Source organism: Elephantulus edwardii, unplaced genomic scaffold (genome assembly GCF_000299155.1).
Source record: "Elephantulus edwardii isolate Elephantulus edwardi_28Jun2011 unplaced genomic scaffold, EleEdw1.0 scaffold00239, whole genome shotgun sequence".
Classification (NCBI taxonomy): Eukaryota; Metazoa; Chordata; class Mammalia; order Macroscelidea; family Macroscelididae; genus Elephantulus; species Elephantulus edwardii.
This window is the reverse complement of record NW_006399989.1, coordinates 808,959-831,795: the sequence shown is the minus strand read 5'-3', so window position 1 is coordinate 831,795 and position 22,837 is coordinate 808,959. Positions and strand designations below refer to the sequence as shown.

Sequence of the window (22,837 nt, the reverse complement as noted above, 5' to 3'; positions counted from 1 at the left end):
TGTTTCATGAAATTCTTCTGTGTCTTCCAATTCCTTTCGATACAGTGACTCAGTATATTCCTTCCATCTTTTTTTAATACTTCCGGGATCATTCATAAGAAAATACATTTAAATAAATTAAATTTAAAAATATCAAAATTTGTGAGACACACCCAAAAGGTTAACTTGTAGCACTAAATGTTAACTTGAGGTAAGAAATTTTCAAACCAATGAACTAAACTCCTAGCTCAAGAAATCAGAGAGTAAAAGAAACTCTATAATGGTTAATATTGTATATCAATGTTGCCATGATCCAAGTATAACTTTTCTATGTGTTGTAAATTCCAACTTCTCTAAAGATGGCATAGAACAGGGAAGGGTTCAGATCCATTGTTCACGGAGTTGCTATGAGTCATAGTTGGTTCACATACAACAATATAATGTTAATAATGTAGGATTACAAGCAGATCTATAAATATATGATTAACCTTATCAAATAAAAGGTAAGTGTTAGGAGTGTGGCCTGCATCATACTGTTGGACTCTGGAAAAAAGCTTTATTCTTTTTTCAGACTACATCTAGCTGAGATCCATATTTGTTCCTATTCCAAAATAAGGTGAACCAACAGAATGTGGAAATTATCAAATAATACTTTTAATATAACATGAAGGAAATTCCTGCTGAAGATTATTTAAAAATGGCTAGAACAGTACATCCATAGGGAACTGCTAGAAACTCAAGCTTGATTCAGAAGAGGCCATGACTCAAGGGAATGACTATTGCTGATGTCAGATCTTGGTTGAAACCAAATAATACAAGATAGATGTTTATTGACTAAGTAAATGCATCTGACCATGTGTATTATAACAAACTATGGCAAACCCTGAGAAGAACGGGAATCCCAGAACACTTAATTATGCTCATACAAAACCTATACAAAGCTGTTGTTCAAGTACAGCAAGTGAACACTGCATGGTTAAAATCAGGAAAGGTGTGAGTGAGAGTTGTATCCTTTCTCCATACCTATTCTATCATTCAAGAAATTGGTCTATATAAAGAGTGTGGCATCAGGATTGGAGGAAGACTCATCAATAACCTTCATTATAGAGATAATACAGCTTTGCTTGCTGAAAGTGAGGAGGACTTGCTGTAGAAAATAAAAGACTACAGCCTTCAATATGGATTATATCTCAGTGTCAAGAAAACAAAATTCTCACCACTGGACCAGTAGGCAACACCATGATAGATGGAGAAAAGATGACGTTGTCATCAATTTGTTTACTTGGATATACAATCAACATCCATGGTAGCATCAGTGAAAAAATCAAAAGCTGTGTGGTACTGAGAAAACAAGGACCTCTCTAAAGTTCTAAAGAGCAAGGATGTCAATTTATAGACTATGGTGTGCCTGATACAAGCCAAAGTCTTTTCTATTACTTCTTATAAATATGTAACTTGGACAATGAATAAGGATGGCAGAATAATAGATGTCTTTGAATTGCAGTGTTGGAAATGAGTACTGACTATCCTATGGATTGCAAAAGAACAAACAAGTCTGCTTTGGAGAAAGTGCAACCAAGGTTCTCCTGATAGGGAAGGATGGTAAAAATTCATCTCACATACTCTGGGACTGTTAGGAAGGGCTAGTCCTTAAAAAAGATACCATGCTGGAAGTAAAGGTCAGAGAAAGAGAGGAAAACCTTCAACAAGATAGACTGACATAGTGACTATAACAATGGGCTTGAGTATATCAGAGATCATGAAGGTGGCACAGGAATGGTCCAGGTTTAAATCTACTATGAGTTCATATGTGTTGTAGCCAACTTTATGTCACCTAACAACAACAATAACATCTGGCTATCTGGCTTTTGGTCATCAGACTTAAGCCTGCAGTACTTAACAGTTTGCAACCCTGTTTCCCAACAAGGACCTTTGTACATGTCAGCTTCTGAAGCCAGTAGCCTCTAAAGCTAGCAGCCTGGACTCCCTTTCCAGATACCTCTATCTTGAGGTCTGACGTATAGACCTGGGACTTACAATTGTACAACAAGCACATGAGCCATTTCCTTGAGACATTTCCTTGAAATAAATCTCTCCTTATGTGTGTGTGCATGTATGTAAGCTTCACTGGGTTTGCTGCTCTAGAAAACTGAGCATAAAGCAAACACAAAACCAGCAAAATGAAGGGAGAAAAAAAATACAGAAATTCATGAAATCAGAAACAAAAAGAAAATAGAAAAAAAATCAATGAGAAAAAAAGTTGGTTCTTTAGAGAAATCAATAAAATAGACTGACAAAGAAGAAAGAAGATAGAAGTTATCAATATCTGGAGTAAAACAAGGTATCCCTATAGAGCCATGAGAATAAAAAGGATAAGAAATATTCCACATTCCTAGAAAAACACAAACTACCACAATCTACCCCATATATAACAAGTTTGTTACTATGTGCTATTAAGCTGGTCTGACTCATAGCAACCTCATACACAACAGTGGCTGCTCCTGTATCATCCTCACAATCATTATGTTTGAGCTCACTATTGCAGCCACTGTGTCACTTCATCCTGTTGAGGGTCTTTCTCTATTTCACTGACTTTCTGCTTTATTAAGCACTATGTCCTTCTCTTCTCCAAGGACTGATATACAAAGTTTGGATATGAATATAAAATGATGTCTCATCATTTTCCATGCATATGAGGCAACTGAAAATAGTATGTCTTGGGCCAGGCATACTTTAGTCTTCAAAGTAATATCTTTCATTTTTAGTCTTTCCAAGATTTGTTCAATGCAATATGTTGTCTGATTTCTTAACTGCTGCTTCCATGGACATTAACTGTGGATTCAAGTAAAAGTAAATACGACAATGTCAATATTTTCTACAATACCATGCTATTGCTTATAAAGATTTTTGTTTTCTTTATGTTGATGTGTAATCCATACTGAAGGCTACTCTAGTTTTTGATCTTCATCAGTGTTTCAAGTCCTCTTCACTATTATAAGAAAAGTTCTGTACCTTGCATATTACAAGTCTTCCTCCAATAATGATGCTGTCCTCCTTCCGATAGTCTAACTTCTTGGATTATTTGCTCAACATATAGATAAGCATGGTGAAAGGATACAACATACAACTCTTCTTGTCCTGTTCAAATAACTGTCTCCTGAGCTAGGTACATATTCCACATGAGCACAAAGACATGTTCCGATATAATAAATAATTTAAATAATTCTATAACTATTAAACAATTTAAAAACATTCTTTTGAAAGTCTCAAGAACAGTTAAAGATAATTTGGCAAAGTGTTGAAGAAAATGACTGGCACGTTAGCAGTGGTCAATAAATGCTTATTACTACTTAAGGAGCCCAGGAGCTCTGCTGGCATAGTGTGTTACATGTTATGCTGCTAAGCAAAAGATTGGTGGTTGGAATCTACCAGCTGCTCTGTGAGAGAGAGATAGGTTCTCTCCTCCCATAAAGATTTACAGGCTTGAAAATTTGATGGAGTGTCACTGTCGGATGAACTGACTGAAAAGCTATGTGTTTCTTTTAGTAGTTTTTAGTACAGCATTCAAAATGGATCTTCCCAAGGGCCACTGCTCTACAGATCAAAGTATTTTGCAAAATCCAGACCATGCCAGAAGAAGAAATGGCAGTGTCTTGGTTTTTTCCACTTTTGAGAGCCTAGACTGAAAGTCAAGACAATGCCAAACTCAGAAAATCCCTTCATTTCCATGAGTTCAAGTCTCATTAGCAAAGCAGAATAGTTGACCCACTTGCTATAATTCTTATAGGAAGTAATTAAGCACTCAAAAACTCAAACTCATTGTCATCGAGTTGGAAGTGACATATAACTAACCCTCCAGTGGATTTTCTGAAGTTATAAATTGCAAGGAAGAAGACTGTCCATATTAGAGAGTGTAGTGGAACTGCCAGAGGCATAGCCTTTAGGTTAGTAGCACAACTGCCTATTAATTATACCACTGTTGTTTGTTGCTGTTATGTGCTGTCGAGTCGCCTGCAACTCATAGCGACCCTATGTACAATAGCCCTAAACTCTGCTCTGTGCTGTGCCAATCACACTGTCTCTGACACTCCCATCCCGATTATCCCAGTCACTGAGTCAATCCACCTCATAGAGGGCCTTCCCCTCCTGCACTGTCCCTCCACCCTCCCAAGCATAATGTCCATCTCCAAGGACCTGTTCCTCCTTGCAATATGTCCAAAGTATGTTAGACGGAGCCTTAGAATCCTTGCCTCCAAGGAGCAGCCCGGTTTGACCCTTTCCAGGATGAATTTGCTTGTTTTCCTAGCAGTCCACGATACCCTCAATACTCTTCTCCAGCACCACAGCTCAAAGGCATCAATTCTCCTTCTGTCTTCCTTAGTCACTGTCCAACTCTCTGATGCATAACAAGTGATAGCAAAGACCATGGCCTGTATCAGACACACCTTAGTCTCCAGAGGACACCATTGCTCTTCAGTACTTTGGAGAGGTACCTAACAGCAAACTTTCCCATGGCAATACGTCTTCTAATTTCCTGGCTTCTGGTGCCGAGAGTGTTGACTATGGAGCCAAGCAGACTGAAGCTGTGAACAATCTCAATCTCTTCACCATCCATCCTGATGCTGCCAAGTGGCCCAGTGATGAAAATCTTTGTCTTCTTGACATTGAGCCTCAATCCATATTGGAGGCTACAGTCCTTGACCCTCTGCAGCAAGTGCTTCAGATCCTCCTCAATTTCAGCAAACAGGGTTGTATCATCTGCATATCGCAGACTGTTGATAGATCTTCCACCAATCCTGACCCCACATTTCTCCTCATAGAGCCCAGCCTCCCGCATAATCTGTTCTGCATACAGGTTGAAAAGGTATGGAGACAGGACACATCCCTGGCGTACACCTTTCCCAATTTTGAACCATGCCGTGTTTCCTTGCTCTCTTCTGATGACTGCCTCTTGGTCCAAGTATAGGTTTCTCATTAGCACGATCAAGTGTTCTGGGATTCCCATACTTCTCAGAGTCAGCCACAGTTTGTTATGATCCACACCGTCAAATGCCTTTGCATAGTCACCGAAACACAGATAGCCATTCCTCTGGCATCTCCTGCTTTCAGCTAAGATCCACCTAACATTAGCCACAATATCCCTAGCACCACGACCCCTTCAAAGCCAGCCTGGACTTCTGGCAGTTCTCTGCTGATGTGCTGTTGCAGTCGTTTTTGATTCAGTGGAATCTTGCTTGCATGTGAAATTAATGATATTGTTCTGTAGTTTCCACACTCTATTCGGTCACCTTTCTTTGTGATGGGAACAAATACAGATCTCTTCCAGTCAGTTGGTCAAGTGGTCGTTCTCCAGATTTCTTGGCACAACTTGGTGAGCACATCCAGGGCAGCATCTGTTAGCTGAAATATGTCAATTGGAATACCATCTATTGCTGGGGACTTATTTTTTGCCATTTCCTTCAAAGCAGCTTGAATTTCTTCCTTCATCATCATAGGCTCTTGCTCATATATGATTTCATTAAATTCTTCTGTGTCTGCCAGTTCCTTTTGATACAGTTTCATCTTCTTTTAATACTTCCTGGATCATTTAATATTCTGCCTAAATCATCCTTGATTATAGCAACTCGAGGTTTGAATTTGATCTCCAGTTCCTTGAGCTTAAGAAATGCTGAGTGAGTTCAGCCCTTTTGATTTTCTGACTCCAGCTCCTTACACATTTCATTGTAATATTTTACTTTGTCGTCCCGTGCTACCTTTTGGAATCTCCTATTCAACTCTTTAGTATCTTGAATTCTTCCCTCTGCTTTGGCTTCTCTGCACTCCAGTGCAATTTTCAGAGTCTTTTCTGACATCCATTTTGGTCTTCTCTTCCTCTTCTGTCTTTGCAACGACCATTTGCACTCTTCTTGGATGATACCCTTCATATCCTCCCACAACTCATCTGGTCTCTCATTAGTTCAGGGCCTCAGACCTGTTCCTGAGCTGGTTCTGAAATTCAAGTGGGATAGACTCAAAGTCATATTTTGGTTCCCGTGTATTTGGTTTAATTTTCCTCAGCTTCAGCTTGAACTTGCATATGAGTAGTTGGTGGTCTGTTCTACAATCAGCTCCTGGCCTAGTTTTCACAGTTAATATTGAGTTTCTCCAGCAGTTCTTTCCACAGATGTAATCAATCTGATTCCTATGCATACCATCAGGTATACCACTAAAGCTCCCAATTTATCATTATTTCTGATAGGACTCTCAGAAAGCTATTCTACTGAAGTTATCAAAGGTGCAAGTTGGTTTATATCACCCTTAAGTAACTGTGAATTTGTAATTTGTGAGTTTTACTGCTTCAAGTAATTATGGAAAATCTACAATACTCATTTTTATATGTGCTGAAGAACTAAACTTAAATGGAACACTATGAGCCATTTCTGTGTAGATGTGGCTGTCCTGAATACATGTGTACATGACAATGTTCTGAATAATCAAGAACAGCCACCTATCAAGGAACTGATTCTCAGGTAATTTCCTTGTTCTCAGGCAGCCTGTAGAGAGTGTATGAGAAATGATAAAAACTTTTTTCAATGGAAAAAAATTAAGGAAATGAGTTTTTGCTAGGGAATATATAAAAACACAGGACTCTAAATGTGGTATGGTGTTAGAAACTCTAAAATTTTCTAGCCATTGCGATAGACCCCATTTAGGGGCATGACATCTAGTTACCTTAACTGCAGACACATAGTCTGGCAAATCATCAACTGCTGTGGGACTAATATGAGAGGGGCGAGAGGGAGGGAGGGAGGAGAGTGACTGAGGAAACCAGAGGCTTCTTCGATTTGTGCTGCTGAATTGAACTGGACTTTCACTAATAAAGGAATTGTGTCATGTTAATCTAGTTTGAGACTGTTGGACTAAACCTGGACTTGCATTATGTGATATTCTTTGCTTTCCCCACTCTCCAACTTATTTCCCTAATAAACCCCATAACTGTGAGTCAACAAAAAATACTGGACCTGAAAACTGGCAGAAAGAGATGCAGGAGCATGAGGGGTAACATATCTGGTGGTCTGGTGTTTGCTGCCTGCTATGGATATTATTGATAGGGGTAGTTCCCCTTCATGAAGTAGGTAGAGGTCAGACTTGGCCACTCCTACGTTGTATCTGCTCCTTTTGCATGTGCTAATTTCCATAAAGACCTCAGTCATGTTCCTAAATATCTAGTGTCTATGATACAAAAATGTTATTGTTGTTATGTACCATCGAGTTGCCTGTGATGCATAGTGACCCTATGTACAATAGCTCTGAATTCTGCTCTATCCTGAGCCAGTCTCACTGACTCTGACACATCTATCTTGATTACTTCAGTTACTGTGTCAAGTAAACTCATCCAGGGTCTTCCTCTCCTGTGCTGTCCCTTCACTCTTGCAAGCATGATGTCCTTCTACAAAGACTGGTCCCTCCTGGCCATGTGCCCAAAATATGAAAGACAAAGTTTCAAAATCTTTTTCTCCAAAGAACAGCCTGGTTTTACCCTCTCTAGAATAAAAATGTTTGTTCTCTTGACAGACCACGGTATGTTCAATACTATTCTCCAGCACCACAACTCAAAGGCATCAAATTCTTTTTGTTTTAACTAGCATCCATATCCAATACAAGATACTTTCAGAACCACTAAAATTTCTCACATTACAGTATTATTTCAGATAGAAAAAGTACAAATAACCTAAGGGCTCAATCATAGAGGAAATGATCATATGATGAGTGGGTCACAAATATGGTAGATTATCAGAAATCAGTTTCTTAATAGTTAACAGCCTGGTAAAATACATTATAATGTTAGTGGAGAAAAAGACAAGCTGTAAAATGGTATTCATAATAGAATCCTATTTTGTAAAAGCAGTTGTTATTTTGTTGTTGTGTGCTGTCGAGTTCTCTGTGACCCATAGAGACCCTGTGTACAACAACTCTGAAGCCTGCCCTAAATTGAGCCAGTTTCACTGACTCTGACACAACTACTCCCCCACTGTCCCATTTACTGTATCAATCCATCTCATCCTGGGTCTTCCTCTCTTGTGCTGTCCTTCGACCCATACAAGCATGATGTCTTTCTCTAAGGACTGGTTCCTCCTGGCCATGTGCCCACAGTATGTGAGACAGAGCTTCAAAATCCTAGTCTCCAAGGAGAAACTTGGTTTCACCCTCTCCACGACAAGCTTGGTTATTTTTCCTTGACAGTCGGTCATATGTTCAAGACTCTTCTTCAGCACCACAACTCAAAGGCATCAATTCTTTTTCTGCCAACCTTAATCATCGTCCAGTTCTCTGATGCATACATAGCAAGCAACTGCAAAGACGATGGCTTATATCAGGCACACTTTAGTCTCTAGATTGACACTGTTGGTTTTTGGAGAGGTCCCTGACAGCAGATTTTCGTCTGCAATTCGTCCTGACTGCTGGTGCCAAGAGTGTGGATTGGGAAGCCAAGCAAGCTGTAATTGTTAACAACCTCAGTCTCTTCTCCATTCATCATGGTGCTGTCAATTAGCCCAATGGTGAGAATCTTTGTCATCTTGATGATGAACTTCAATACAGTCCTTGACCTTCTGCAACAAATGCTTCAAATTCTTCTTGGTTTCAGCAAGCAAGGCTGTGTCATCTGCCTATCACAAGTTGTTGATGAGTCTTCCTCCAATCCTGAGGCCATATTCCTCCTCATAAAGACCAGTCTCCTGAATGATATGTTCTGCATATAAATTGAAAAGGTATGGAGAAAGGATGCATCTCTAATGCACTCCTTTCTTGATTTTGAACCACGCAGTGTTTCCTTGCTCTATACTGATGACTGCTTCCTGGTCTGAGTCTAGGTTTCACATGAGCACAATCAAGTGTTCTGGGATTCACATTCGTCCCAAGATTAGCCACAGTTTTAACTGGTTTTGGTCAAACATTCTTCTAAGTGATATAACACTGGTATGTCCATTTGCTGTACAGAGGTAACTTGTGGTTGCTGTGATGCTGAACACTGTGACACGAATGTGTGAAATGTGATAATGGTCACCCACGGTAGACAGTGTTTGGTGGAGTTCACCGATTAAAACAAGCTTGGAAGCAGAAGTAGCATCCACTTCCAAAACAGCTTGCTTCCGGAAACTCTATGAACTTGGAGAAATGATGAAAGTTATACAAGTGTTCAGGTCTTTTGTTCATAGGGATGCTATGTCATCTATGACTTGACAGCACTTAACAACAACATACTGAGAACTGCTTCCTGATCTGAGTCTAGGTTTTGCATAAGCACAATCAAGTGTTCTGGGATTCCCATTCTTCCCAAGGTTAGCCATAATTTGTTGTGATCCACACAGTAAATGTAAATATATAGGCAATAAAAGAACAAAAATTTAACTGTGTGATAGTAGGTTATTTTTATTTTCTTTATTCTTTCTTTTTATTTTCCATAAAATATGTGTCTACACAATCAGGAAAAAATAATATTTAAAAAATACCTCATTTTCAAGTGAGTTGTGGTGCCAGAGAAGAGAGTCTTAAACATACCATGGACCATCAGGAAAACAAATACGTCTGCCTTGGAGAGGGTGAAACCAAGTTTCTCCTTGGAGGCTAGGATTTTTAAACTCCATCTCACATACTTTGGGCATGTGGCCAGGAGGAGTCGATCCTTGGAGAAGAATATCATGCTTGATAGGGTAGAGGAACAGCGCAGGAGAGGAAGACTCAGGATGAGATGGGGTGATACAGTAACTATGGCAACGGGGGGTAGGTATGCCCCAGTCAGTGAGACTGGCTCAGGACAGGGCAGGCTTCAGAGCAACTGTGCATAGGGTTGCTATGAGTCCCAGGTGACTTGAAGGCACATCACAACCATTTTCAAGCATGAGTATGGAATAAAGGAGATCATTTATGTAAAAGCCTGTAAGTAAAGCACATAGTAAGTATTCAGGAAATATTTGTTCCCATACTACAGAATTAAAGTTTCCTTGGTGGTGTTAAATACCAAGCTGCTAGTCAAAAAGTTGATGGTCTAAATCTACCATGCACTCCTCATGAGAAAAGTAAGTAGTCTCATCTCATAAAAATTTACAGCCTCACCTATAACCAGGAGAAGATAAAATAGATGAGTGGGACCTTCTAAGAATCTAATCCCTATGCACATCCAAAAACTTCTCCAAGAGGATAAAAAGGGAAGCAACAGACTGGGGAAAAGTATTTGGTAATGACATGTCAGATAAGGGACTTATATCTAAAATTTTTAAGATACTTGAGCACCACAACAAGATAAAAGTACATAATTCAATTGAAAAATGGGCACAGGATATGAACAGACACTTCACCAAAAAAGACATTCAGATGACCAACAAGCACATGAAGAAATGTTCAAAACCCCTAGCTCTAAGAGAGATGCAAATCAAAACAACTATGGGATATCATCTCACCCCAATAAGAAGAGCAAAATTTCACAAAACAGAAAGCAACAAATGCTGGCGAGGTTGTGGAAAAACTAGAACCCTTATTCACTGTTGGTGGAAATGTAAAATGGTGCAACCACTGTGGAAAGCGGTGTGGCACTTTCTCAAAAAGTTGCAAATAGAGATTTCATTTGACCCAGCAATTCCACTACTGGAAATATACCACAAAGAGGCCATAACTGTCACCCAAGCAGATATATGTATACCCATATTATTGCAGCTTTGTTCACAATAGCAAGGAGTTGGAAACAACCTAAGTGCCCATAAACAAACACATAGATAGAGAAGCTGTGGTATACACAATGGAATACTACACTGCATTCAAAAACAAGGAACTCCAGATCCAATTTGATGGTACACACATAAAATAAATTATTCAAAATGGGTGACACCAGAGGACATTATGCTGAGTGAAGTATCTCAGTAACAAAAGGACAAATACTGCATGGTGCCACTGTTGTAAAACAGGACTGACCTTGGGGTTGGGGGAGACTGAGAAAGATGGGTTCAATAATGTATACTGCATTGAAACAGATGAGGGAGAAAACTGTTTAAAAGGGATATGTGATTAGGTATTTTTGTCATGATGGCAGTCCAGAATGAAGGCTGCATAGTGGAGCGGACCTGGGGGGGGTGTCTGTAAAATAAGAAAATATTTTTTTCTTTTACTTTTCCAAGAGGGGAGTGTACTGGGGGGGAGGGTTGGGAGGGGGGGAAAGTGTAACAATGAATGAATGGAAATATAAAGTCTCTGTAAATTTTCATTGAAATTAATAATAATTTTAAAAAAAGCAGTAGTGTTCATGAAAAAAAAATCACAGCCTCAGGCTTGCATGGCAGGAAGTGGCACTGCATCCAAAGTACTTTGTGGGGATAACTACTGTTTTGCTAGACCATGCAGGATCCCCTAAGCTCAAGCAGAAGGCAGCGGGACAGCTGGAGCAGCTCAAGTGAGGCAGAGACCAATTCTGGAAGGGAAAACCCAAGGCTTCCTAGTTTCACATTCAGGTACTTTGGGGGGATGACTGCTGCTGGGTCCTCAGCCCTGTGAGCCACTGGCCAAGAAAGGAGCACAAATATACAAGTTTTTCATGAAACACTGCCATACTCTTGATCACTATATAGTTACAACAACCTAACATCTACTAAGAAAAGACTCACATAATGTCACAAAGCAGCAGTCTGCCTCAGTTATCATGAAAAAGCAAAATAACCCTTCCCCTAAAAAAGCAGACCCAGTAAATACCCAAATAGAGAGAACCAAAAGAATATGCTGATGTGGAGAAATTAGAACAGCTACAGAAAAAGATACAAATGTTGGAAGAAACAATGAAAGCCAATAAGAGAGGAAATACCTCAGAGAAGAAATACCTCCAGAAGAAATATACTGATGAAGAACAATTGAACAGCTTTGGAAGGTAATACAAAAGATGGAAGAAAGAATTGATAGTATAGCTAAAGAGACATGACAGAGAGGGTATAGCCAACACAGTATTGAAATAACAGAAAAGCATGAAAATGCAATCCAGATTATGGCACTTGTGTCCAACATGCTGGTAGAACAAAAAAGTAGAATTGAAAAGATGGAACAGAAAGTCAGTGAGCTGAAAAGATAAGAGCATCACGTAAAACATACTAGAAGAAAAATCAGAGATGAGACGTAAAGAAAATGAAGAAAACATTAGAATCATCTGGGGTGACATCAAATGGAATAATATACATATGACTGAAATTCTAGAACAGGGAAATCACTGAGAAAATTGTGGAAGAAGAACTAGAAGAAAACATCCCAGGTATTTAGAAGAACAGGAGAAATCCACATTCAAGAAGCACAGACAAAACCAAATAGACTAGACACCAAAAGAAAAGCATCAAGACACATCACAGTAACATTCTCCAAGTTAAAAGATAAGGATACAATTCTAAAAGAAGCACGAGAAAAACAAAGAGTCAACTACAAAGGAGAAACAATTACATTAAATTCTGATTTCTCAGCAGAAACCATGTGAGCTAGAAGACAACAGAATGGCATATAAAAAAACTTGAAAGAAACAATTGCCAGACAAGGACCCTATACCCAGAAAAGCTCTCAATCAAATATGATGGAGATATTAGATCCTTTGCAGAAAAGAAGGAACTTAAGGAATTTGTGAAAACAAGACCAAAACTACAAGAAATTTTAAATGAAGTCCTTTACACGGAGATGCCAAAGGAAAGTGCATAGACCATATTAACCAGAAACAAAAGAAAAAGAAATGCAAAATGTCAAAAGTAAAACCTGGCCTGACAATAATCACACTTAATGTGAATGGACTAAATGTATCATTTAAGAGAAAAAGAATAGCAGAATGGATAAAAAAAACAAAGTCCATCAATATGTTGCCTACAAGAGACACATCTTAAAAAAAAAAAAAGAAATAGACTCAAAATCCAAGGCTGGAAAAAAAAAATATACCAAGCAAATGGCAACCGCAAAAAAACAAGAGTGGCAATATTAATCTCTAGTAAAATAGATTTCAGAATAAAAACCACCATCATAGATAAGGACGGGCATTACACAATGAGCACAATAGATCAAGAAGACATAATCTTGGTCCATGTTTATGCAATAAATGATATACTTGCAAAATATATAAAGCAATGTTAAAAGAATTGAAGAAAAAAATAGACCACAATAGTGGTAGGAGATTTCAAAACATTTCTATCACCTAAGGATAGGTCAACCCAAAAGAAACTCAACAAAAATGCAGGAGACCTAAACTATACAATCAGCCAACTTGACTTTACAGATGTATGCAGGGTACTGCACCCAACTAAAACTCAAGTCACACTTTATTCTCAAGTGCCTATGGTACATTCTCAAGAATACTAGGACACAAAGCAAGCCTCAACAAATTCAAAAACATTGAATACTACCAAGTATCTTCGCAGATCACAATGCCATAAAACTAGAAATTAACTACAGGAGAATAAAACTTACAAACCATCTGGAAACTAAAGAAGTCATTGCTAGAACGTGATTAGGTTATAAAAGAAATAAAGAATGAAATAAACAAGTTCCTTCAAACAAATGAAAATGAAAATACAACATACCAAAATCTGGGGGAATACAGCTAAGGCAGTCATCAAGGGGCAGTTCATAGCAATAGGCACATACATAAAAATGGAAGAAGAAAAATCAATAATTTAACTCAACAACTTCATCAAATAGAAAAAGAACAATAATCTAATCCTACAACCTCTAGAAGAAAAAAAAATTATAAGGACAAAAGCTGAAATTAATGAGCTAGAAAACAGAAAAAACAATTGAAACCATCAATAAGACCAGAAGCTGGTTTTTCAAGAAAGTCAATAAAATTGACAAACCACTGGTAAACTTAACAAAAGAAAAATAAAAGACGTAGATAACGCGATTGAGAAATGACAGAGGTGACATTACAACAGAACTAGGTGAAATTAAATCGATAATATCAGAATACTATGAAAAGATATACTCTGATAAATTCGAAAACCTAAAGGAAATGGACAAATTCCTTGAAAACTCATGCCCTACCCAGATTGACAAGGACAGATATAAAACACTTCAACAGACCCATCACAAAAGAAGAAATTGAAAAGGTCATAAAAAGATGTCCCCATAAGAAAAGTCCTGGACCAGATGGCTTCACCAAACATTAGAGAGGATCTATCACCAATCCTACTTAAACTATTTAAAAAAATTGAAAAAGAAGGACCACTCCCAGAGCCATTCTATGAAGTAAGCACAACCCTAATACCAAAACCAGGCTAAGATATTACCAAGAAAGGAAACTACAGACTAATATCTCTCATGAACATAGACACAAAAATCCTTAAGAAAATCTTAGCCAATAGAATCCAAAGGCACATCAAAAAAGAATTCACCATGACCAAATAGGATTGACAACAGGTATGCAAGGATGGTTCAACATAAGAAAAACAAAGTAATTCACCTTATTAACAAAGTAAATAATAAGAACCATATGATCTTAGCAACTAATGCAGAAAAGGCATTTGAGAAACCCCTCTTCCTGATAAAGACACTCAGCAAAATTGGAACAGAAGGGAATTTCCTCAACATACTGAAAAGTATATATGCAAAACCGAGAACTAACATTATTCTCAATGAAGACTAAAAGCACTTTCTTTGCAAACAAGAATACCCACTATCACCACTTCTATTCAATATTGTACTGGAAGTGCTTGCTAGGGCAATGCAACAAGAAGGAAATAAAAGGCATTCAGATTGGCAAATAGATGCTTAAACTATCGCTAAGGATGTGATAACAATAGTGTACACAGAAAACCCCAAAGATTCAACCAAAAAACTGTTAGAGCTAGTAGGCCAATTTAATAGAGTGGTAGGATATAAGATCAATATCCAAAAATCAGTAAGATTCCTTTACAGTAACAAAGAGACCTCAGAGAAAGAAACCAAGAAAGCATTATCATTACAATAGCCAACCACAAATTGACATACTTGAAAGTGAACCTAACTAGAGATACAAAAAGACTTATATAAAGAAAACTACAGAAAATTTCAAGACACAATAAAAGATCTAAAGAAATAGAAAAGCATGCCCTGTTCATGAATTGCGAAAATGACAATCCTACCAAAAGCAATCTACATGTTCAACACAATCTCAATTCAGATACCAAACTCATTTTTCAAGGAGATCGAAAGAGAAATTGTCGAGTTTATTTGAAAAGTCAAGAAACTCCAAATAAGGAAAATACTTCTGCGAAACAAAAATGAAGTGGGAGGTCTAGCACTCACTGATCTTAAAACCTACTATACAGAGGTAGTAACCAAAACAGCATGGTACTGGTACAATGCCAGTCACATAGACCAATGGAACAGAACTGAGAACCCAAAAATAGATCCAGCTATCAATGGTCAACTTATATTCAACAAGGGAAAATGGAGTCCTTCCTGCAGAAAGCTGAAACAGGATCCACATCTCATACCATACACAAAAATCAACTCAAGGTGGATCACAGAATTGGGAGTAAAGCCCAAAACTATAAAGTTCATAAGAGACAAACAGGGATCAAACTTAGAAAGCCTAGTCTACAGTATAGAGAGACTGACAAATACAGTCAGAAATGCACAATCTGATGAGGATAAAATTGATGAATGGGACCTTCTAAAGATTAAATCCTTGTGTACATCAAAAACTTTATCCAACAGGTTGAAAAGAAAACCTACTAACTGGGAGCAAACATTTGGCAATACCATCTCAGACAAGAGTCTCATAGCAAAAGTTTACAGAATACTCCTAGGCCTCCAGAAGAAAAAGACTGATAATCCAATTACAAAATGGGCAAAAGATATGGAAAGAATTTTCACAGAGGAAGATATGTGAATGGCCAATAGACACTTGAAGAAATGATCAAAATCACTGGCAATGAGATGTAAATCAAAACCACAATGAGATACCACCTTACTCCAGTATCAGTGGCAAAGTTTAGCAGGGCATCAAGTAATAAATGTTGGAGAGGATGTGGTGAGATAGGAACTCAGCTATTCCATTGCTTGGAATATACCCCAAGAAAATAAGAACTGAGGCTCAAACAGAGACTTGTACACCAATGTTCACAGCAGCATTATTTACCACTGCAAGAATATGGAAACAGCTCGATGTCTAACCACAAATGAATGTACTAACAAAGTGTGGTACATTCATACAATGGAATACTATGCAGCAAGCAGGAGCAATGATTTTGTAAATTACTACCAAACATGAGACAGACTGGAGAGCATTATGCTGAGTGAACTAACTCAGTCCCACAAGGACAAACACTGTATAAAATCGTGATTGTATAATTAGTATGTGGATCCAAGTTGGAGGGGGTAGGGTGGAAGCAGAGGGGTGGGGAGGTGGGGAGTGGGATGCTAATCATAGAGTTGCACAATTCGATAAGGGTGTGTGGTTAAGGAAATGGAAAGGATCTTGCGTGAAAAATAATGTATTCAAACTTTGTAAATAAATCAGTATAAATTTTTTTTTCTATAATTATATTTTATTAATTTTCATAAACATTTACAGAGATTTTGGGCTTCCACTCATTCATTGTTGCACTATTCTCTCTACCCTCCTCCCAGTTTGTTCTTGTCTGCCTCAGAAACCATATGGAGGGTAACCATGAGTCAGAACTCAAAGGTATTGATACTGGGTTTTGTACTATGAGCAAGGAGAATCCAGGTTTTGAAGTTGTCTAGAACTGCTGGATTCTACAGAGGTTTGTTTTCTGATTCTGGTGAGGCCTGGGGGAAATGTTTACTTGACACTGGGTGTGAGCTGATTATATTTGGCCTTCTATTTAAAAAGGCCAGTTTGGGGCTGGAATCCAGGTTGGGAAGTTGTCTGGAGCAGCTGGATTCTACAGAGGTTTGTGTTTTGGTTCTGGCAAGGTTGGCCTAGTGGATAGAAAGCAGTGCTACTAAGCCAAAGGTGGGTGATTTTAATCTGCGGCCCTCAGACCTGGTTTTAATTGTTTTTGGTCAAACATTCTTCTACGTGGTAAAGCACTGGTCTGTTCATTTGCTGTACAGAGGTAACTCATGGTTGCTGTGATGCTAAACACTGATATACTGATGTGTGTGATGCTAAACGCTGATGTGTCAAATGTGATAATGGTTACCCACGATGGACAGTGTTTGGTGGAGCTCCAGAATTAAAACAAGCTTGGAAGCTGGAATGGCACCCACTTCCGAAAAAGCGTGCCTCCAGAAACTATGAACTTGGAGAAACAATGAAAGTTACACAAGTGTTCAGGTTTTTTGTTCATAGGGTCGCTATGAGTCATCTACAACTTGACAGCACTTTAAAACAACTATGAACAGGAATACATGACCCAGGTCTGAAACCACACACTTCCTAAAAAATCTAAAGCAAGGATCCTTTTCATGAAGATTGATTCATTTATTCATAAGTATATTGAGATATCTCAGTCACAAAAGGACAAATACTGCCTAACACTGCTATTATAAAATGGGAGAAACATGGAGGGTTTGGGGAAGAATAGGAAAGAGTGGATACATAATGAACACTGTGTTGGAACAAATGAGGTGAAGAACAATCTGAAAGGAATAAGATTAGGTATTTTATATATGCCAACAATCTGGAACAAGAGGTGCATTGCTAAGTGGACTGGCGGAAGAGGAAGGAGAAATAGAGAAGAAAATGTACAACAATGAATGAATTTTTTTAAAGTATATATATATTCAGCATTTATTACATGTTTGGCATTGAACTACTTTGTGAGGCTACTAAAAATGAAGATATCTCTACCCTCAGGGAGCTCAGGCAATGAGTGACAAACACATACCACGTTTGACTGAAATAATTAAGTAAGCGTGCAATATGAAGTACAATGAGAATCCAGAGGAAGGAGGACTCTTAGAGGGGAATGGTATTCTGTGAGCTGTAAAAGGGAAGATATTAGAGGGGATAGTATGGGAAAAGATACAGCCATAAAAAGTATAAAGTAATTCAATCCTGGGACATCAAGAATAAAGGAGATGGAATAGCAGGAAATGAGACTCAACAAGTAGATCAAAAAAGATCTCATCTGTCACACATGACACTGGAGTTTATCCCAGAGGGGAACCAATGGAAAAAGAATTTTGAGCATAGGAGTTACTTTATCAGCACTAGTAAAGATATAAAAAATTGTAAAAGACATCTTAATCCTCACCTATTTCCCAAAAAAAGGAAAAAGTCTCACCCTATAAGTCTGTCCTCTCTTAAATTAACAACATGGGATAACTATATACCTGGATCGCAATCATAATAATAATAATAAACAGTTAAATATGAATTTGTCTTGTAGATAAACTGCATTGGGGAGACCCTGGTAAGAGCAGAATTTAGCAGTACCATTACCCTCACTTTAGTCTGGGGTTTGGTAATAAGATGGTTCCTTTGCAAGGAGTCACTGAAAATTCTAAATTCTAACATGCAACAGGAGGAAGGCACCCTGGACTTTGTTGTGGCCCAGTGGAAAGGAGTTGTGCTGGCAAAACAAAGGAGCACAGTTCATATCCACTGGCCGATCTGAGGAGAAAAACCAGGAATCTCTTAAGATTATTTTACTGACTCTGAAAACTTGAGGGTCAGCTATGAATCGTTCCAACTAAATGGCACCTTGACAGTACCTAACCACAACCTTTTCCATGTTGTCTTTTCAGTTTTATCCCACATACTACCTCTCTGTGACTTTGAGTGCTGATGTGCATGTATGACTAACTGTAAGGAATTCATTAGTTTTACTCCTGCTGTTTGACCCTTATCTCTTCTAGTTCAATTTAGTTGGATATTTCTACAAATACTGTAAGAGGTAAAATACTATTGCATATCTGCCTCTGTTTATTAAATGCATGCAAAATTGGGAAGTATTATATTTTATAGACAAAAATAAATATATCAGAAATGCAGCACTATCTTATCCCAAGATTTTACTTGAGGCAAAACAAAATTCCTGTAACATAAAAACTCATAATGTCTTTGAATTGTAAAGTAATTAATTTTAAAAAATATTGTAATTAAGAATGAAAATTAAAAAAAAAAAAAAAACCAGAAGGAAAGAAGGCAGAAAGACTTATCTCCAAAGTGAGACGGAAGAACCTGGGTCTGTGAGTGTAGTTAATTCTTGATGAGACAGAAATAAAGTTTCTAAGTGGAAATCCAAAACAGCAGAGCAAAGGAGAGAGCAGTGAGCAAACTTGGCTTGCTTTTCTTACCTGCCATGAAACCAATCCTGGCACATGTCACACTCGATCATGAAGCGGGTCACATCATAAGGCAGCCGGCAGAGGCAATACACTGGCACAGAAGCCATCTTCACTTGGCCTTGGAGCGTTCTTCGGCAGGCCAGATTTCCTGTGACAAGAGATGTGGAAGGTTTACAGCACCACGTCCTTTCTGGACGATAGCTGGGCACAAACAACCGTTCTAAAGAGCGAATCAGTTCCCCCAGGGTGCCAAGCCTCAGTCCACAAAAGAGGAGTTAAGACTGCCTGGATGCAACACAACTGGATAGACTGCAGGGGGCAATAGGAGAAAAGTCCACTGGGCCTTCAGAATTTCCTTAACAAATAAAAGATGGGGCTATGCCAAGGAGGCTCCCCTCCCCCCCCCTCCGGCTCCCACCAAGCCCTTCGTTGGCTCCTAAGAGTCAGAGATAATTAAGTTCTGGGTTTCAAAGAAACAGCTGAAGCCATTTGGGGGAAAGCCTCAGTGAATCTTCCCCTTCCTTGCTCCCTAGAACTCCCTTTATCACCATAGTCTTAAGAATGTGGTGAGGTTACCGAAGGGGGGGAAAAAGTGTTTTATATACCCCAAAATAGGAGTAAGAAGAAAGCGAGAGAGGTGAGAGATCCTTGAAGGTCTGTTAGGAATACTCGAAAACTACCTTAATACCTTTCGGAACAAGTCAGACAAGACTAAGTGTCAACAAATCATAGTTCTGAGGTTATGTTGAGAGTTCCAAGATCGCAAAGAGTTTCGTCATTTCGCCAAACGGAAATAAAAAGAAATTTAAAAACTGATCAGATCGTTCTCTACTTCAAAGATGACAGGGTTCTCGTCGCACCCACTATTCAATATCCCTCGGGCTGACTACAATTTCCTCACACTTCTGTAACTAAAAAACAAGCTCCCCCCCCCCCCTTCACTATTCAGGAACTATAAGCATCACCTTACAATCCTTCAAAAATAACAATTACTCCCTTTCCCGACACTGACAGAGATGTCTCTAGATTTTACGCTAACAGCAATGTCCTTGTATCCCCGGAAACTTACGAGAAATATATCTTCGCGCCTCCCAAACTGACAGGAACCTCCTCACGTCCCAACCTGACAACAATGCCTTCTTTCTCGAACTCTACAGCAACCTCCTTATTTCCAAAGCTGTAGGGACGTCTCAACGCCTTTAGAACTCACTCGCACCAACACACCGACCAGGGTAGATTTAAAGCAGCTCAAGGCTCAGCACAGCAGAGGTGCAAATCGGCAGTTCCGGCCCCACAGGCGGCGCGCGCCGAATTCTGGGATTGTCACTGTAAAGCTGCGAATCTTGCTTACCGTCCCCATTAACCGTCCTCTGGGTTGCGTAGCCTGAGCCTCCTGGCGGTGCTTTAGGCGAGCCCTCTCTACAGCATTTGCCTGTTCTGGCGTAGTACGGCGACCACCCCACAAATAGGCAAGCGGCTTTGTCATTTGGTTGGCGAGCAGACTGAAGAATGAGGGGAACAAGCGACCAGTTTAAAATATCGCCAGGGGAAGCGCTGGGGCAGTGCTAGGTAAACCATAGTAGTCAATAAAATGTATTCAAAACAGTGAGGAAATAGAAGCCAAGAAAGGAGTAGAAGTATGGGATAATTTGCTACCATATTGAGAGTGGCCTTGCAACCGCGAGGAGCCGAAACCAACCGCCATCTTACAAGGGCGGCACTAGCGTAACTAAGAGAAGAGAAAAAGCAGCCATCTCCCGTGTGATGTCATCACAGGCGGAGCATCACCTTGAGAGAGAGGGCGGGGCTCAACTATGAATCAATTTGACTCCTCAAGGAACACAATAGAACCTGAAGATCAGGAGCAGAGAGGCCGCCATTTTAGAGGAGCGTGTTCTTGTCTCCATTTTGAATGGTGCTAGAAACTTCCCAGCTTCTAGGCGAAAGCTATTCTTCCTCCCCAGCCTTTTTCTTTCTGTGTTGTTTGGTTATGTACCTTCGAATCAGAACCGATTCATAGTTGATTTGAGGGCCTGCCTTTTGGCAGCGCAATTTCTTACAACTAAGCCATCAGAGCTCCAGGTTTTTTTTCTTACGAGAGGAGGTAAATTCTGCGACCCCAAAAGGCAAAAAAAGGGACAGTCAGGGTAGAAGCAGAGTACTCACCGCTTGTGCCACTTACTGAGGACCACTTACAGACCTGTTTACGCAATTTCCGTGATGTTTATTCTTTACCTATGTCTGGCGTAAACCTCATTTGACAAATAGAACACAATTTTAGAGAGACTAAATGACAAGTTTCAGAGCTAGAAAGCCTTGCATCCTCTACTACCCTAATGTCCTCAGTGTTAGGTCTTCCCGAATGCCCTGTATGACCACTGCTAGGACCTTGGCTCTTTGAAGGTCCCTCCTACATGCCTTTATGTCTTTCTCAATACTCAGTTCATTTATAAATACTTTGTCAACTTCCCACATTACACAACATGGGAGGTTGTAAATCTTAACAGAAAGAGACTGCTCATCTTTCAGCTTGGAGGCGCTGGTGGATTGGAATGACCTGTACCTATCTGCCCTTTTGGTTAGCAGGACAACACTCTACGACTATGCCACCAGCTTTCCATACAGCAAACAATAGGTTTCAATCCCTGTCAAGTACCATTTAGACATTTTCATACATCTGCTCCACGATTTTCATACTACAGTCTACAATGGGGTGGAAGAAGTAGAGTCAGAGTTTTACATGTTGTTGTTATGTGCCCTCTAGTCACTTTCAACTCATAGCGACCCTATGTACAACAGCCCTAAACTCTGCTCTGTCCTGTGCCAATCACACTGTCTCTTACACTCCCATCCCGATTATTCCAGTCACTGAATCAATCCACCTCATAGAGGGCCTTCCCCTCCTGCACTGTCCCTCCACCCTCCCAAGCATGATGTCCTTCTCCAAGGACCAGTCTCTCCTCACAACATGTCCAAAGTATGTTAGACGGAGCCTCAGAATCCTTGCCTCCAAGGAGCCACCCGGTTTAACCCTTTCCAGGACAAATCTGTTTGTTTTCCTAGCAGTCCATGATATTCTCAATACTCTTCTCCAGCACCACAGCTCAAAGGCATCAATTCTCCTTCTATCCTCCTTGGTCATTGTCCAACCATAGCCTGTATCAAATGCACCTTAGTCTCCAGAGAGACACCATTGCTCTTCAGTACTTTGGAGAGGTCCCTAACAGCAGACTTTCCCATGGCAATGCGCCTTTTAATTTCCTGGCTACGTGTTACAAATACTTGGTGATTGCGGACAAGGAGTTCATGGCTGACTTGGGTGTCAGGGTGAGTGATGGTGGCACTCAAGCAGGTTTGATGGGGAAGAAGACCAAAGTAGCATTTTTAGTAAACTGAGTTATGGTATGTGTTATGTGCCATCGAGTGGCCTGCAACTCTTCACGACCCTATGTACCTTAGTTCTAAAACTGGCCCTATCCTAAACCAATCTCATTGTCTCCAACAGACTTAATCCCATTTTCTAAGTCACTGAGTCAATCTATCTCATCCTGTGTCTTTCTCTCCTGCACTGTCCTTCCACCCTTCTAAGAATAATGTCCCTCTCCAAGGACTGGTCCCTTCCTGGCCAAGT

The 22,837-nt window shown here is 39.5% G+C and overlaps 1 protein-coding gene across 1 annotated transcript in view; it reads right to left on the bottom strand.

Moving 5' to 3' along the window:
• The window catches only part of PHF8 (PHD finger protein 8), a 213,742-nt gene extending 193,378 nt beyond the window's left edge, over positions 1-20,364 (bottom strand). Inside the window, exons 1-2 of the mRNA XM_006898883.1 lie at positions 20,276-20,364; positions 19,216-19,407 (exon numbers count right to left, since the gene is read on the bottom strand). Coding sequence (XP_006898945.1) covers positions 19,216-19,313 — 98 coding nt within the window. The 5' untranslated portion in view covers positions 19,314-19,407; positions 20,276-20,364. The remainder of the gene's footprint in view (positions 1-19,215; positions 19,408-20,275) is intronic.
• Positions 20,365-22,837: the final 2,473 nt, after the last annotated feature.